This window comes from Pelecanus crispus, chromosome 1 (genome assembly GCF_030463565.1).
Source record: "Pelecanus crispus isolate bPelCri1 chromosome 1, bPelCri1.pri, whole genome shotgun sequence".
Lineage (NCBI taxonomy): Eukaryota > Metazoa > Chordata > Aves > Pelecaniformes > Pelecanidae > Pelecanus > Pelecanus crispus.
Window position 1 is genome coordinate 63,983,680 of NC_134643.1, and position 17,023 is coordinate 64,000,702.

The 17,023-nt window shown below is 37.2% G+C and overlaps 1 protein-coding gene across 2 annotated transcripts in view; it reads right to left on the reverse strand.

The window, feature by feature from the left end:
• PARPBP (PARP1 binding protein) overlaps positions 1-17,023 on the reverse strand; it is a 51,816-nt gene that overhangs the window by 2,380 nt on the left and 32,413 nt on the right. For both annotated transcript variants that reach the window (XM_075708763.1, XM_075708756.1), the window contains exons 7-8: positions 14,793-14,971; positions 8,821-8,902 (exon numbers count right to left, since the gene is read on the reverse strand). In XM_075708763.1, coding sequence (XP_075564878.1) covers positions 8,821-8,902; positions 14,793-14,971 — 261 coding nt within the window. The remainder of the gene's footprint in view (positions 1-8,820; positions 8,903-14,792; positions 14,972-17,023) is intronic.

The window sequence follows — 17,023 nt, forward strand, 5'->3', positions numbered from 1 at the left end:
CATGTTTAAACCTTACAGTTCAGGTTTGACCCTTATAGATATGTTTTTCTTCCAACTCAAAATCTCAGATTTAGACAGAAAAAAAAGAAAGAATACATTCCCAGAAACCTCCTTTCATACAGGCCTTCTTCCCAAAATTCAGTCAAAATTTATGCCACTTTCATCGGATACTGTTTTCATCCATATAAGCTAACAGACTCTAGCTTTTTATGATTGAGATGCAACTTAAGTATTTCTTCATGATGGTGCAGTTAGCCAGCCGAACACACCTACAGGCTTTTTCGAAAAAAAATCCCATTTATTTACAGAAACATAGTTTTTCTTTCTGTCTTAATGTGTCTGTACATATATAGTTTTACTTTAAACTCAGTCTTCTCTTCAGGAGTTAAAAAGACCCAATTTTCCCAGTTGTCCATCACTTCCAATCTGTAATTTCTCTGTGCCAGATAAAGACTGAGAAAGGTGGATTTAACAGGAATAACTAGCCAGCCTGACTCTCAACAATTCTAATCTTTTTAAGTGTTAATCTACACTGTACTTAAAAAATTTACTATAAGGTAAGACTATATACATAGACATTTACAAGGTGTGCTTCAAGTTTATGCCTTAGCTCACCAAGTCATTAAGTGTATGTCATTAACTTTACATTCTTTTCAGGAAGTGTTCTAAAGGATAGAGAAGCTATACCCAGAATACGCTTAAGAGTTTGAAATAATTAAAAATGCAACTCTAATCTAGTTTAAACTTAGTCAACATCCTATTGTACAGTTACGATATTTAGAATATAAGGGGCTTACATTTCCTTTAAGCTTAAGGTTACTGTAATATTAAAGAAAAAATATTTTCCTGTATTTGCTATTTTTCTTAAACACTTCATCTTAATTCTTTAAAATTCCCTGAATTCTTAGTTATTGTTCAGCAAATGGCTCACATCAAAAATTATGCAACAATAACTTGCACAGAGTTCCATCACATATTCATATTGCAATAAGCAAATAAACTACAGTTTGTGCTGAGTTGATGAAGATATCAAACACAGCACGAAGAACAAGCTGGAGTAAGAAAGCCTGATAGTTACTATTCTATAACCAACAATAAATCCAGTTGTTTTGGGGAACATCAGGGTTTCTTTTTACCACCCCCATCCGACAGTTCATTAATTCATTTTGCAGGGATTAGAATACATGGAGTCAAAGGACAGAAGTCAAGCTCAAATACAGAAAAACTTCCAGCACAAAGCCATCTGTCTGTTTCAACTTCACTGAGGGTTGGAATACACCTCAAAGCTTCACTCTGTATTGCATCACATACCATTTAGTCATTTGCAAACAGTATACAAAGCTCTACTAAATATGACTTTTTCAGCTGATGCTAGTACTAATCTAGAGGGTATATATAAACCAAGAGTGCAAGACTAAATTTGCTGAAGCAGTCAAACTTCCCGACTAGTCTAAGAATGTATATTCACTAGTAAAAACAACTGTATTACATTGAGTGAGGTAGCAAAAAGTAAATTTTAATAGCCTGAAGGCAGAACAAAAGAGCACAAGTCTAGCGTTGAATTAAAAAGTAGAGCTTCACTGGAATGTTTTTAAAGAAAAAAAGAGCAACTTAAAACTAGATTGATGCACACATAATGAAGGCTGTCAACAGCTTGAAATAGCTCTTAGATATTAAATTCCCTGAAATCCACTGCTTTGAGGGCACCGTCTCCAATGACCCACAGCTCTGGGAAAGCAAGATGATGTTGGGAGCTCAATTTGCTAATCAAGTAGTTGCACACAAATGGCATGCAATGAACTCAGACTTACTATCCCCTCTCCTCTTCACAAGGAAGTGGGACATTGCTGTTATCCCTATGCAAAAAAGGAAATTCTGCTGCATTTCAGAAAAAGGGGTTCGCTGTTAGCACTGTTCAGCTGGAAGAAAGTATGATAGAATTTAAGACTGTTTCAGCACATGTAGGTCAATTAGTAGTCCTAATGAATAGATAAAGCAGGACATTCTCCCAACCTTGACTTCTATATCCAGAGAAGTTTTTCAGTTGTTCAAAATGCCAATATAAAACATCCACTTTTATATGAAATATTAATGGTGCATGCTCTATTTATTTCTAAAAGTTAGTTGATAATCTATTCCAGATCTCCTTCCAGCATCTGCATACAGACAGAACTGCCAATATTTAGTAAGTAATAACGTTGAGATTTGGTTTTTATACACTGGAATGGCATAATAGAATTTGAAAACCTACATCAGTAACAACAAACACATGTTTTTATTTTCTAGCCAAACAGTTAGAGTACTATTTGGAAGAGGAAAAGAGATAAAAAGAGAAAATGTCTTTTCTCCACCCTTACCCTTGTCCTTTTAGAAAAAAAAATATTAAAGGTAAGTTGAAAGAGGAAGTTGAAAATTGGAAGGGAGTGAAAAGGGAAGAGTAGCAAAACAATAAGTGGTAAGTGTCATTGCCAAGCCAAGACATCGTGTTATTCAAACATGAAAAGTGTCCTGAATAGCTCAGGTAATAGCAAACTTTTATTGTACTGAAACCATCAATTTTTTTTAGCATGACATTGTACCAGCCTTTTGCTATCCCAAATTAATGTACTACTGTTTTGAGAACATTTAACCTCAAATCATCTCATTATTGGGTTTTTAAAGTACTCAAAACTCACAGCTACAGATCCTAGGAAAGTAGTCTAGGGGTCTTGTAGAAACAGAAATGGTATTTTCTACGCAAGTGTGGTTTATCAACTGACACTAATATTACAGTCCTCAGATTTTGTGCTGAACATAACCTTTTTTCTCCCCTCCTCCCTCTCCTCCAGATACTCATTTTTAGCATACTCCATACACATTGAAACTACTAGTCAGCTTAGTGTTCTCCTTAATTATATTCCACTTAGAAATAAATATTTCTTGCTACAATAGATGAAACTACTACCTGAGGAAGATTGTGTTCTCTATTACTATGAATTTTCTGCTCACAATTATAGTGGACATGCACAAAACTCTTGATAACTTCCTGTTGATAGCTTTCCGAGTCACAGTTTATTTGTACTGGAATTACAAACAGGCAAAACAATTCTCTCTAGTAACAGCATTTAGAGAACTAAGCAATGAAAAATAACAGCAATGCATGGAGGTAGATATGAAGTCATTTTACATAGGCATGAACAAGTCACATGAGAAAGGCAGACTGGGATTTTTTTGCTTTGTGGAGCTTTTTCCTTGGAAGGATTCCTATACACAGTAAAATTACAATTAATTTCAAGCATGCCAAGATTTGTTAGAGTTCTTAAGCCACAAATTCTTTTTAAAACTAAAACTACAGTTATGTTCCCAACTGGAGGGAAATAGTGTCTCATATAGGAAAGGTTGTCTCCAGTTACATTAAGAAAAAAACATGCCAAACTACTGAAATTCCTTGCAGCTGTTTCAGGGTAAGTGTGTTAACAATGCAGCAGGATTTCTAAAACAATGTATCAAAAGACCAAAACAATCCTAAGTTTAGAAAAAAAGATCTATTACTCTCTCATGTATTGCACACACTCAGCCTAATAGCTTTTGTTCCTTCCTTCTTAACTCCTAAAGTTCTCAGTTTCACCCAATCCCATTAGTTCAGGAACAGTATTTTACTTACAACTTGAAAGTCTAATCAATCTTTTCTGGTGCAGAAGAAAGATAAAAATCTTATTATGCAACATTTTTTGTTGCCTTTAGTTGCTCTTTAACCTAAACAAAGCAGGTGATTGTAACAGTCCTTCCATTCCTCCCTCTCACCAATAAGCAGGACTTAACATAACCCCATTGAAATCAACAAAATAAGTAGTCAAACAATAGGCTATTTACCCATTTCAGATAAAGAAGTAGACATAAGGTCTGATGAACCCTTTTTATATAAAATACCTCTCTCCTGTCCAATTAAACTTTCTACATAATTTTGTAAAGCAGAAAGCAATGATAAGGACAACTGGCAAGAGACATAACTCAATAGATGTTCTATAGACATTTCTGAATTAAAGACTCCTTCCACAAAATACCATTCATCAGAAGACACTTCACTTAAACTCAATCTTCCTTTCAGAGACAATTTAGAGTTTCAAGTTTGTTACCTATTGTTTGTTGTTACTACTCTTACCTGATTCTGCTGGAGGGAATGAAAAAATGCAACGTGCTAGTTCCCCAGACTTTTCTCCTCAAGGGATAACAGCGACAGCTTTGCTTCCTAACAGATGTCATTATAGTTAGGTGATCTTTCTGCATCTCTTCCAGTATTTAATGACGATTGAAAAATAAAAATATTTCTTTGTCTTTCACCATTGCCAGGAATTTGTTTTGGCACAATGGAAAAACCACATTTATTTTATTTTTAAACACCAATTCCAGTTCATAGCTACCCATTTACTTTATCCACTTTCCATGTTTTTAGATACTAAACACATATGCATGATGTTGTGCCTTAGGTCTAAATATTATCAATCTGCACTCCTCCACATAAGTCTGCAGAAGTGGAGAGAACAGTTCCTCTTAAATAAGGAAAGGGCATAATGATTTTTGTTTTCCTCCCCGTCTGTCTTTTTTTTTTTTTTTAATTTAGAGAAGTGTTTCTCCTTTCACTTCCTAGGTTCTCCTAAATTTCTTTATTCAACACATACATCTTGATGGGACTCAGCATACAACCAAACTAATCATCACTACTGTGTTTTTCTTCCCTTCTCAAATATCATGGAAAAGGAGACTTTTGGTACAAGTTCCAATGAGAGATGATGAATTTGTACTATAGACTAACTATCTAACCACATACCAAAAGCAGCATGGCAAAAAGGTCCTTAGGACAATTTTATGGAACTAGTGCTACCATCACACATACTGCACAAGAAACTTCTCAGAAGAGTCATTGACATTGAGAAGAAACATCATGTTGCTATTGCCTTATTCAAAAAACATATGTATGGCATCTCTTCTAAGTTGACTGTTAAAATGAGTGCATTATGCATAACAAAATTTACAACTGTGAATTTTGCAAGCAACCTGTACACATTTCAAGATGGTTATATGAAATAATAATGAAGACTGATATTCAGTGTAAGATGATGATAAATATTACTACAGCACTTGAGATCCATGGTCATAGACAAGGAATTCATTGTGCTATGTGCTGCACAGTAAAGACAGACCAAAATTTATTTCTACCAAGAGACATTACAATCCAAGACAAGAAATATATGGATTCATAGAGAAAGGAACTGAAATTAGTCATTGTAATGGGCATCCATCTCAACACAAAGCACTGCTAGGTTTTGGGGAGAGGTTGATTTAAAGGTACTGAAAAAGGTTTTAAAGGAGGATAATGAGTTCTGCAGATACCTATAGGAAATCTCTTCAGCTATAAGAAACAGCACAAAACAGACAGCTGAAAGAGCTAGTCTGAAAATTAACAAATGGACAATGAAGATTGGTATTGCAGGCTGAATATAAGCAAGGACAGACATCTCAAAGCAGCAAATCATAAATAATCAATGGGTTGGGATAGGTGAAAATAAGTAGCTTATACCTACTACAACTTAAAGGAACAGACTGAGATGCAAACAGAAGAATGGCATCTAGCATCTTATCACCTTGATAACAACTTTTTGTACAGCAATCTCAGTGAAGGAAGATAGGCCAACACTGCAACTATCAAGTCCAAGAAACACACACAGCAGCACATCAAAAAGCAAAATGAACCTTTAATAAATTACAGCTGAGTGGACATATGGATAGAGAAGAATATATTCCAGAGGTGTTATGGAGTGAAAAAGTAACAGATAGGATACCATCTTCAATGTTAAATACACTAGGAAAGATAGACATACCACCTCAGGATCAACAGCTGGGTATTCACAGGATGGTATAGAAGTAACAAAAGCTGTCAGTTTTGACAGAAGGGACACATCAGATGCAGATCTGTGAACTGTTCATATAAAGATGATAGCTGAACTTCTGTTTGTAGATGTATTCATCCACAAAGAAGGTACAGAAAGAGAAAAGAAGAGAAAGATGGGGCCCTATAAAGTCTTCATAGAAAAAGAAGAAAAGGAAAGAGTAGAAACATGCAAAAGAAACTTTGTAGAGAATGTTAGAAAGGTAGAAAGAAAACCAGAAAAAGACAAAATGAAAGATAATGTTTCAAGAAAGAAAGCAGAATTGTATGTTGAGAGGATGGAGATCAAAGACGAATGGCAGAGAACTACTGGAGTTTTAGTAAGAAAAGTCATTAGCTGTTTGGCAACAGCAATTTTAGTTGACTGGAAGGAGAAGCAAGACTAAAGTGAACATAGGAATATGAGAAGAATAATGCCAGATGTCACAGGAATATAGTGTAGTTTAGATGGCAATGTTTGGCTGATACACAGAAAAGAGAATTATAAACATAATGTGAAACACTCAGACGTCATCTATGGTAAGAGGACTCTATGCTGATACACAATTGAGGAACATTTACACTCTGAACCGCACGATTTTTATTTTTGCTTTTTTAAATGGAAAAACATCTTGAGACATTTGGCCTCAGTTCCATGATGTACTTTGTCTGTCTGGTACAATAGGATACACTGGAAGAAAGCCATAAAGAAGACTGATTGCGATTACTAGAGACAGTTTGGCCTCAATGTTGCTCTAAGATATGAGTGGTATAGCTCCAAGCAGCCACTCAATTTAACATACTAATCACATGTTACCATCCACATTGCTAAAGCAGGGGAAGAGAGTCCACCATCACAGATATAATCTACAAAAGATAACACTATAAGCCAGATTTACAGTCATAGAATCATAGAATTGTTTAGGTTGGAAAAGACCTTTAAGATCATCCAGTCCAACCATTAACCTACACTAAGTCTTCTAAGATGCCAAAGAAAGTTTAGAAGCATGACCCACAGACTTTAGACCTGTTGCTTGTTCTCTTTTAATTTTGTTTTCATAAGATAAAAGGTCATTTATATTTCAATATAGTCATCCTCAATTATATTAGGCACCCAGTGAGCATCAAAATCAGTTCTAGAAGTTGATTTAAAGATCTCAAAAATTATTTGCTAAAAACGTTAGATGTTTCATTCTATTTTGCTACAGGTACATTCTATTTCATCAGTCATGGTGAAGCAAGACTAGGACAAGAGTCCTATAGAAAAAGTCAGATTCTTGCATTGTATTAACAAGGATCATAGGAGTCAAAGAACCCTTATTAGTCAGGCACTACACAAAAGCAGCACAGGACAGTGTCACAATGAGCCTTTGCACATAGTTCCTACTGCTGAAGTAGAACTCATTCAATTATTCAGAGACCCCTGAAAGAACTACTATTTGCACAGACATTATGGTAGTTAATATGGCATTTTTGATTAGCAAAAAAGTATTTCCCAATAAAATAAAAATAGTTTCATAATATGAGTCTGCTCAAGATGCTTATTTTTGATACTTTGTGTCAAAAACTTTGTAAGTTTCCAGAAAAGGTCTCAAATGTGACAGGTAATTACTTGTAGATAATAATTTTTGTACTTTGATACTGAACACAGCTGTTCATTAATCCAATTACAAAACCTCCATTTAGATAAGAAAACTATCTATTTCAATACATTATGCAAACAGCATACCACATTTTTGCTATTTGATGAGTAAAGCTGCAATTTAAATATGCTGTTTATTGTAAAATTAATATAATGAAGATCCTTTATCAGCTTAAATCTTTCATAATTTGCCTATGAGTTTTAAGCTAAATTTCACCATAATTAGTGCACGTATCCAAAACGCCCATCATCCACCCCACCCCCATTCCAAAAAAAGCACTCAGACTGAAGTTGGAGTATATTCAAAACATGTTGGAAATATTGACAGTGTTCATTTTTCTTCCTTTTAATGACTTGCTATTTCTCAGACATGTAATATGTTAAAATTTCCCTCATGTCCAATGGCAGAAAGACATCTTCCATTGTGCTTTTCTAGAACTAATTCTGATGGCTTAAAACACCTTTGTTTTCTTCCTTACATACCAATTACATTTGTGTTTTTATCTGTTGTCTGGAATAAGCTTGTAAAAAATATTAAGTCACTACTTTTATTTAGCTCTCTGTTGAAATGCTGTAGAAGATACAAGCTCTGTTTCTTTCCATAGTCCCAACACTCAAGTTAGTCTTTTTTCCCTCAAAATTGTCAATGTAAAATGCAGTACACTGGAAGACTGCAATTTTCAGAAACATTTAAGTTGTTCTTTTGAATAGTGCCACTCACAACACCAGCATACTCTTGTAATGTTCCATTGCATCTACAAAATAGCAAACATTAGCATCTTGATTTTATTGTTCACAAAGCAATGTTATGGAAATGTCCTCAGAATGTTACAAATAAAAAGCATCACCCAAAAAATGCAATGAAAAAGTCATTATTACACTTCTAGAATGCCTGTATTATCAGAGCTGAAATCATGTGCCTGTGTCAGTTTTATCTCTGTTTTCACATAGCTTCAGTTTTATTTCTATTATCCTGAAATACACAGATGGTTAAATGAAGAGATAAAGGAGATATGCTGAGTAAATCTGTAAGAGTTCTTCATTAGGAGGCACTTTTAAGTTTAAAGCCTTTCTTTTCTGGAGTTTTAGATATTTCCATTCATATTATAACCTTGTTCAGGTTGGGCCAATTACCATGAGTTAATCACAATTACATTTCTTTAGCTATGGGATACATTTCAGCCAAGTATTTGAGAATTTTAATATTGTTATTTTCATTTGGGCATTATTATTTCAGTGCATCTATAGTCACATAGCAATTCCTAGACAATACCTTAATTTTTTTTTCATCCATAGATTTCTGAATACGTTGTCTAAGAGGTCTTGGAGAAGATCCGTTTGATTGTGCTGGAGACCTGTACTAAGAAGATAAGTAGTATTTAGAATACATAAAAGCAATCAGTTAAGAAAAATAGTTACCATACCAAGTTCCTCAGAAACAGAAAGGCAAGTACGTTCACTTTCCAAGCCTTACTTTGTTATCTCCCTTCTTAAGTAACCACATGTACTGTGACAACTGAAGACAGCATAATGAAACCAAACCTACAGTTCCAATTTAGCATTCTCCTTGGGAAGCTGGCAGCTCATGGCTTGGATGGGCATACTCTTTGCTGGGTAAAAAAAACTGGTTGGGTGGCTGAGCCCAGAGAGTAGTGGTGAATGGAGTTAAGTCCAGTTGGCAGCCGGTCATGAGCGGTGTTCCCCAGGGCTCTGTTTTGGGGCCAGCCTTGTTTAATATCTTTATCAATGATCTGGATGAGGGGATTGAGTGCGCCCTCAGAAAGTTTGCAGATGACACCAAATTGGGTGGGAGTGTCGATCTACTGGAGGGTAGGATGGCCCTGCAGAGGGACCTGGACAGGCTGGACCAATGGGCCAAGGCCAGCTGGATGAGGTTCAACAAGGCCAAGTGCTGGGTCCTGCACTTGGGTCACAACAACCCCATGCAATGCTACAGGCTTGGGGAAGAGTGGCTGGGAAGCTGCCTGGCCGAAAAGGACCTGGGGGTGTTGGTCGACAGCTGGCTGAACATGAGCCAGCAGTGTGCCCAGGTGGCCAAGAAGGCCAACAGCATCCTGGCTTGTATCAGGAATAGCATGGCCAGCAGGAGCAGGGAGGTGATTGTCCCCCTGTACTCATCACTGGTGAGGCCGCACCTGGAATACTGTATCCAGTTTTGGGCCCCTCAATACAAGAAAGACATTGAGGTGCTGGAGGTTCAGAGAAGGGCAACAAGGCTGGTGAAGGGTCTGGAGCACAGGCCTTATGAGGAGCGGCTGAGGGAACTGGGGTTGTTTAGTCTGGAGAAGAGGAGGCTGAGGGGAGACCTTATTGCTCTCTACAACTGCCTGAAAGGAGGTTGTAGCGAGGTGGGTGTTGGTCTCTTCTCCCAAGTAGTTAGCGATAGGACAAGAGGAAATGGGGTCAAGCTGTGCCAGGGGAGGTTTAGATTGGATATTAGGAAAAATTTCTTCATGGAAGGAGTAGTCAAGCATTGGAACAGGCTGCCCAGAGAGGTGGTGGAGTCACCATCCCTGGAAGCATTCAAAAAATGTGCTTTGGGACATACCTCCCAAGGGACTTTCCCAACCAGTGTCCTGAACAGGCAAAGTCTGCCTTCCGGAAGTCTATGGTAACAGTTTTGCTGCCCCTCCTCCTTACATCACCAAGAATCAAAAACTCTATCATATGATGGTTGCTAAGCCCAAGATGGCCTCCGACCACGACATCTCCCACGAGTCCTTCTCTGTCTGTAAACAGCAAGTCAAGTGAGGCACCTCCCCTAGTAGGCTCACTTACCAGCTGCATCAGGAAGTTATCTTCCACACACTCTAGGAACTTCCTAGACTGTTGCCTCTCTGCTGTGTTGTATTTCCAGCAGATGTCCAGCAAGTTGAAGTCCCCCACAAGAACAAGGGCTGGTGATTGCGAGACTTCTGCCAGCCATTTATAGAATGCTTCATCTATCTCTACATCCTGGTTGGGTGGTCTATAGCAGACTCCCAACAGGACGTCTGCCTTGTTGGCCTTCCCCCTCATCCTTACCCATAAGCACTCAACCTTATCACCACCACTGTCAAGCTCTATACAGTCAAAACACTCCCTAACACACAGAGCCACCACACTGCATCTCCTTCCATGCCTATTCCTTCTGAAGAGCTTATAGCCATCCAGTGCAGCACTCCAGTCATGAGAGTTGTCCCATCACGTTTCTGTGATGGCAACTATGTGATAGCTATCCTGCTGCACAAGGACTTCCAGCTCCTCCTGTTTGTTGCCCATGCTGTGTGCATTGGTGTAGATGCACTTGAGCTGGGCTACCAGTTTCACCCCCAATGTTGCCATGCTACCCCTGGGCTCCTCTCTACCAAGCCTGGTTTTATCCCTTTCCCCCTTTGAACCTAGTTTAAAGCCCTCTCAGTGAGTCCCGCCAACTCATGGGCAAGAGAGTCCTTTTCCCCTTTGGAGAGAGCTGATCTCCTGCTGCCATCAGGCCCGGTGCCATGTAAACCTCCCCATGATTGAAAAAAACAAAATTCCACTGACAGCACCAGCCTCTGAGCCACTTGTTAATCAGGTGAGTTTTCCCATTCCATTTAGTGTTCTTCCTTGCCACTGACAGGATAGAGGAAAAAATACTACCTGTGCTCCTGATCCTGCAACCAATCACCCCAGTGCCCTGAAGTCCCTTTTGGTTGCTTTAGGACTTGTCTCTGCAACCTCATCACTGCCAACCTGTACAACAAGCAGTGGGTAGTAATTGGAGGGCCTTACCAGATCGAGGAGTTTCTTAGTAATGTCCCTAACCCGGCCCCAGGGAGGCAGCAGACTTCCCTGTGGGATGGGTCTGGATGGCAGATTGGGCCCTCAGTTCCCCACAGGAGGGAATTGCCTTACACAATTACCCTCCTTTTTTTCTTAACAAGGACCATCATAATCCATGGGGCTGGCTGACTTGCCCTCGGCAACCCCCTGGCTGGACCTTCATCTACATCCCCACTTGCCTGGCCCTCAAGTTACAAAGCCCCATATCTGTTATGTAAAGGCAACTGGGAAGGTAAGGGAGGGAGGAGGGGATTCACCTGCTTCCCTGGGCAGGGACCTCTTTCCATTCCCCCTGTCTCGTAGGTCCCCTTCTTCTGCTTGCTGGCAAGAGGGTAGGGGATCCTCTGCTACTTGTGGTGCCTCCATCTGCTGCCTTGGCCCCAGGGACGGTAGGGTGTGGCTCCACCAATCTCCCTCCCTCCCATATGTAGCTTCAGCATGCTCCCATCTATGCTGTTGTTCTGGTTCATGAGTCCTCTTTGTAACCCGTAATGACAGAATTCTCAGCATCCCACTTTTCCAACAACTGATGATTCCTCAGGAGAAGTGACTGAATAAATCATCACTGTTTCTCCAGTGCATGGATAGGTTAGTTTCCTTTTCAGTGCCCACAAATATGGGTTTTCAAGAGATTCTCTGTTTTGTACACCAGATCAACATGGGTATTCCTTAAATAGAAGGAAATTTTAGAAAGCAAGAAAAGAAATGAGCAAGTATGACTGGCTTTAACATTAATAGGATAGGAAGTTGATGGGAATGATATAAAAAACCAAACAAAAAGTTGCCCCAAACCCTGAATACCTGTTGAACCTGCAAAACCAAAAAAAGGGAACCTTTATTACAAAAAGTTATGAAAATACTTAATCCATGATCATGCAAAATTTAACTCTAAAACATATCATTAATTATATCAGAATCACCTTACTTTGATTTCAATATCATCACTACATTTTCATGTTTGCTTAAAAATTTTAAAAATACCACAGGAAAAATAGCACACTTCTGCCTTGCATGCAGCTTCAAAAAACAGAAAAATAGCAAGAAAATTTTATTTGAACTTCTATAATACATATCTAAAAAGAATATTTTCCAGAAGATTGAAACGAGATGCTTACAGAAGGAAAATATTTGACGGATATACTAAAGGACAGATTAAGTAAGAAAATCTTCAGCTTGGTTAGGATGTTCTAAACCACAGGATGTATTGTCAATGCTTACATTTTCAGTTCCCAAACACGCATGCATTTCACAAATTACAGTGAAAATATTTTTAAAGAAAGCCAACAAAGAGTTAAACAACACACTAGCTGCTTCTCAGCAGTAGCTTTTTTTCAGGATTTCAGTGCAGAGATAAATCTACCCAATTGATCTGGAAGTTTATTAAAATAAGAGTAAAACAAAGCAAGAAAAATTTCTAAAATGCTGAAGTTTTGAAAAAGAGGTGCTCTTATTTAACATGTCTTCACTGAAAACTAACAGTGCTCTCAAACTGCCCAGAACCCAGACAAAACTACTCACAAACTTTAAACATATTTTGGGATTTTTTGGTAATGAAGTCTCTAGAAATAACAAAAAACATTGTGAAAAACCTCAAAACAATAACTACCATATGAGGTGACCAACTAATCTGATATGCAGAATCAGATTAGCAAAAAGAATCTGAAAACTGCAGTCACATTTACTGCCATTTATACTGTAAACTGTTCCTGATTTACTATTAACAATAGATTGGCAACAAGACTGCAAACACTCTAGATCAAATATTTGAGACATAAGCATTAACAAAAAGGTGCTGTACCATAGAGGTGCCTGTACATCAAAGCAAGTCAGAGTGACACCGTAGCTACTATCCTGTGTAGTATTAAGGTTCATAAAGCAGCATTCATAAAGCAATGGGATGCTTACAATAAAGCTGCTAGATAAATGCAGAACACAAAGATTTGATAAAAATTGAGAACAGGTGTTGTTTACAAGTGTCATTTCAGTTTTTGCATTTTTTTATTCCTAAAACAATTATTTAGGATCATAAATTCAATACTTCGAATAAATTACTTCTAAATAAAATTTTTAAATGGAAGCACACAGATAATATTAAAGAAATTATATACTGGAAAACAAAAGCTAAAACAAATTGACCACTAAGAATTACTAAGGAAAACACAAGAATTGTCTAGATTATATTATAAATTCCCAGATAGCTGTACTTTCTTACACATACACTGAGAAGGTTTTAAGTCAAACAAATGTCTTATCCTTCTGGTGAAAATTCACGAAAATTAATTCAGCTGAAAAATCAAATTAGGTAAGTGAAACCAAGCATTCAGTGGACACTCTTATTCAGAAATAAGTGTTTTAAAATAAATTTTAAATTAAAGAGTTACTTTAAAAAAAAAAATCAAGATTTCTAACTCTGAATAATAGCAGTGTTTAATTCAGAAGAATTCAGGTGGCACTTGATTCCATTCACATGGAATGTTAGCCTAAATCTGATTAAGCTCCTTTTCATTCTGATAAAGATACAACCATGGTGAGGTTTACTAAAATAATGAAACAATTCAAAAAGTAATGTGGATCAATTTTCCTGAATCTGAAGTAATGGAAAAATCTGATGAACAGATGCTCCAGTCACCACTAAAGGCACCAAAAGCAGGGACAACCAATAAGGGGTTTCAGCAGGTCCTTATGAAGGCAATATTGTTACCCTGGGAAAAACACTATTGGGGAACCAACCACTGTACTACAGAGGATGCTCGTCTGGGAACCCTGGCTGCTTTACTTCCCAGCTGGCCATCAGGGAGAGTTTTCTCTTTCTTCTCCTCTCCCTATCCCTCCTCTTTTGATTTTATTCTTCCCCAAAAGCAACTTTTACCACTAGAGTAAACGTATGCAATACTATCCTGATTGGTGGATCATGATAAGAAAAACTATTTATTTAAAACTGTCTCCACAAAATAATTACTATGTAGGAAGAAAACAGGATATAATCCAAAAATCTCTTGTGTCATAGCTAGACAAAAGAGGCATCTTCAAATTGATTAGTAACCTAATTAGCTAGTGAACAGACAGTATTCAAACTTAGGAGTTCAAAACTCAACTTAAAAGGTGAGTATGTGGGATGTTTGTTGCAACAGATACTCCTTCATGGGTTTTGTGCAGCCCAGAAAGGTACTAGCTCAAAAAGGCCGTATTACAAAAGTATCTTGAAGACACGGAAAATGCAAATGAAGAGGTAGAATACCTTTGAGAACTTGAGATTGTTCTAAGAATGCTTTCCCTTTACACCTAACCTCAAAACAGACTGCACTTCAGTCATTTGCTTTGTGTAATATCAATGCTTTGTTAGCCACTCAGTGTAAGATCTTCAAAAACAAACCAACCAACCCAACACAAACACAAAAAAAAAAATCTTCTAGTACTCACCTGAACAGTGTCAAAACAGAGGTGATTCCAAACAAATTTAAGCTTTCATCATCATATAAAAGTTCTGCTTTGTTCTGGGTAGGAGGATTGACAGCTTCTTCATCCAAAAGAACTAGTAAGACCTTTACAGTATCTCTGCCACAATACACAGTGCCATGATTTATGGAATGCAATTTTGGCTGAAAGTAAATAAAATTTAAAGGAACATAGAACAGGAAAGGTCAGCAAGCCAGACCAATAGCTTATCTCCAAAAGCAACCCATATTAGCACAAAGTATGAGAATCCCCTCCTTCCCTTTTGCAGTAAGCATTTATGGGGAACCTGTCCATGGGAAAGTTTCTTCCTCATCCCAAGCAATTATTAGAGTTTAGATCACTGTCAGCTGGAGGTGTACACTGATGAGCAAGTCACACAGATAAATATACAAGTCTGTGATGAAACCACACAGCAGAAATGAACATATTTTCTCACAACCAATTTGAGTACTATGGGGTACATAAACACATTCTAGCAAAGTCCAACTCCTCTGACTAACTGAATATGCTAAAGCTGTTGGTTAAAAGTGAGATTTCCAAAAAGATTCGACAACAGAGGTACTACTTGGCATAATCTCCTGTTTGGAACAGGAAGAATTCTTCACAATTTTCCAGGAGAATAAAGAATTCCTTAAAGAAAATAGTAATCCACATCTGGAAGTGATCAATGCTCAGTCAGCAGTACAGCTGTAGAACTCCATAGCCACTATGGGGCTGCAAGAATTGCACGTTTGCTATATTTTTCTTTAAAAGTACTAGGAGTTCCATGGAGAAACTTAGTGCTTGATACACAGTAGTAGATTTTTAAAACTATAGGCTTTCTTATTTACCAATACACAGAAACATTGAATAGCCAGACTTTGTGCAGAAGGACAGGACAAGCAATGAACTGCATTTATCTAATCAGTTAACTGCTTTTAAACACAGTCTTGAAAAGATCAAATTCTATTTCTCTCTCTATTTGATTACATCAATTAGTGTATGTAGCTTTCAAGAAACCATAGCAACACATGTCAGTCAGTTACTATAAGTTATAATCAATAGCTAGAAATAGCAATTACAGAAATGGTTGTTACTTAGCTTTACAGAATTGGCCTATTTCAGTACCGTTTAATTTCCTCAAAATTTATTCTGAACCTCTTCAGTCATTACATCACCACATCATAGATTTTTATAAAATGTCATGTGTGTCACAGTAAGTCTGTCTTAATGGGAAAAGTACAAATTTGGCATCATCTTGACTTATACACAAAGAAAAAAATCTTTAGAATATAACATAACCTCCTAACTGCCAAAAGATGACCTTCAGAAATCTCATTTACTACAACAGTGAGTTGGTGTACTAACCACGGACTAAAATCTTATTGTCTGTGGCACAGTAAGAATTTTAGGCAATACAACAATCCCTGCCATAAAACTCTTGTTTATTAGTAAACTTAAAATTACGATTGAAATTATTTATTCAAGAAAAGAGTTATCAGTCTTTCAAGGGTAGTGACCATCAGCTACTCCAGACTATTCTGGTTAGTTCCAGAAAGACCGGACAGATTCCATTTACAGTAGTAATTTTCTCAGGAAGAAATTATGATTAATTTCTATTAGTCACTCATGCAAGCTTCAACACAAAGTAGTGCTTCCTGCTGCAGAAAGTAAAAACTTTTCCTGGAGCTCTAAATTCTTATAAAACAAGTATTTGCAGGAAAACTGAGCAATGATGGAAGAAAACTGCCACTGCCAGGAGAAAAACAAATATTTTTCTAACAAAGTAACTCTTTTCAGGTACATTTTATGAGGAAGCAGCCTTCCCATGAGCTAGTGGAGGCATCATTTTCAGCTCTATAGTTAAGATCATATTTTAAATTTGCACTCAAAGATATTATTTAATCTCTTATGTATGAAAAAACATAACATCCTATTGAAATAAGAACTTATTCTGAATATAGAACAATTTTTCTGAAGAATTATAGCATTAGGGTTTGTGGGTTTCTTTATAAAGTAAAAACCAAAACACAATTAAAAAAACCCAAGCTATATGTTAAACTCAGCACAGAGCATTAATCTTTGCTGTCCTGAGATCTTAATGGAACAATACAGATGCTCTAATTTTTTTTCTACAGCTCAAATTCATTTGGAAAACTTATGGGTTTTTTTTTTCATTTTGTTTCTTTTGTTTTTTAATTAGTAACAGTAACCTA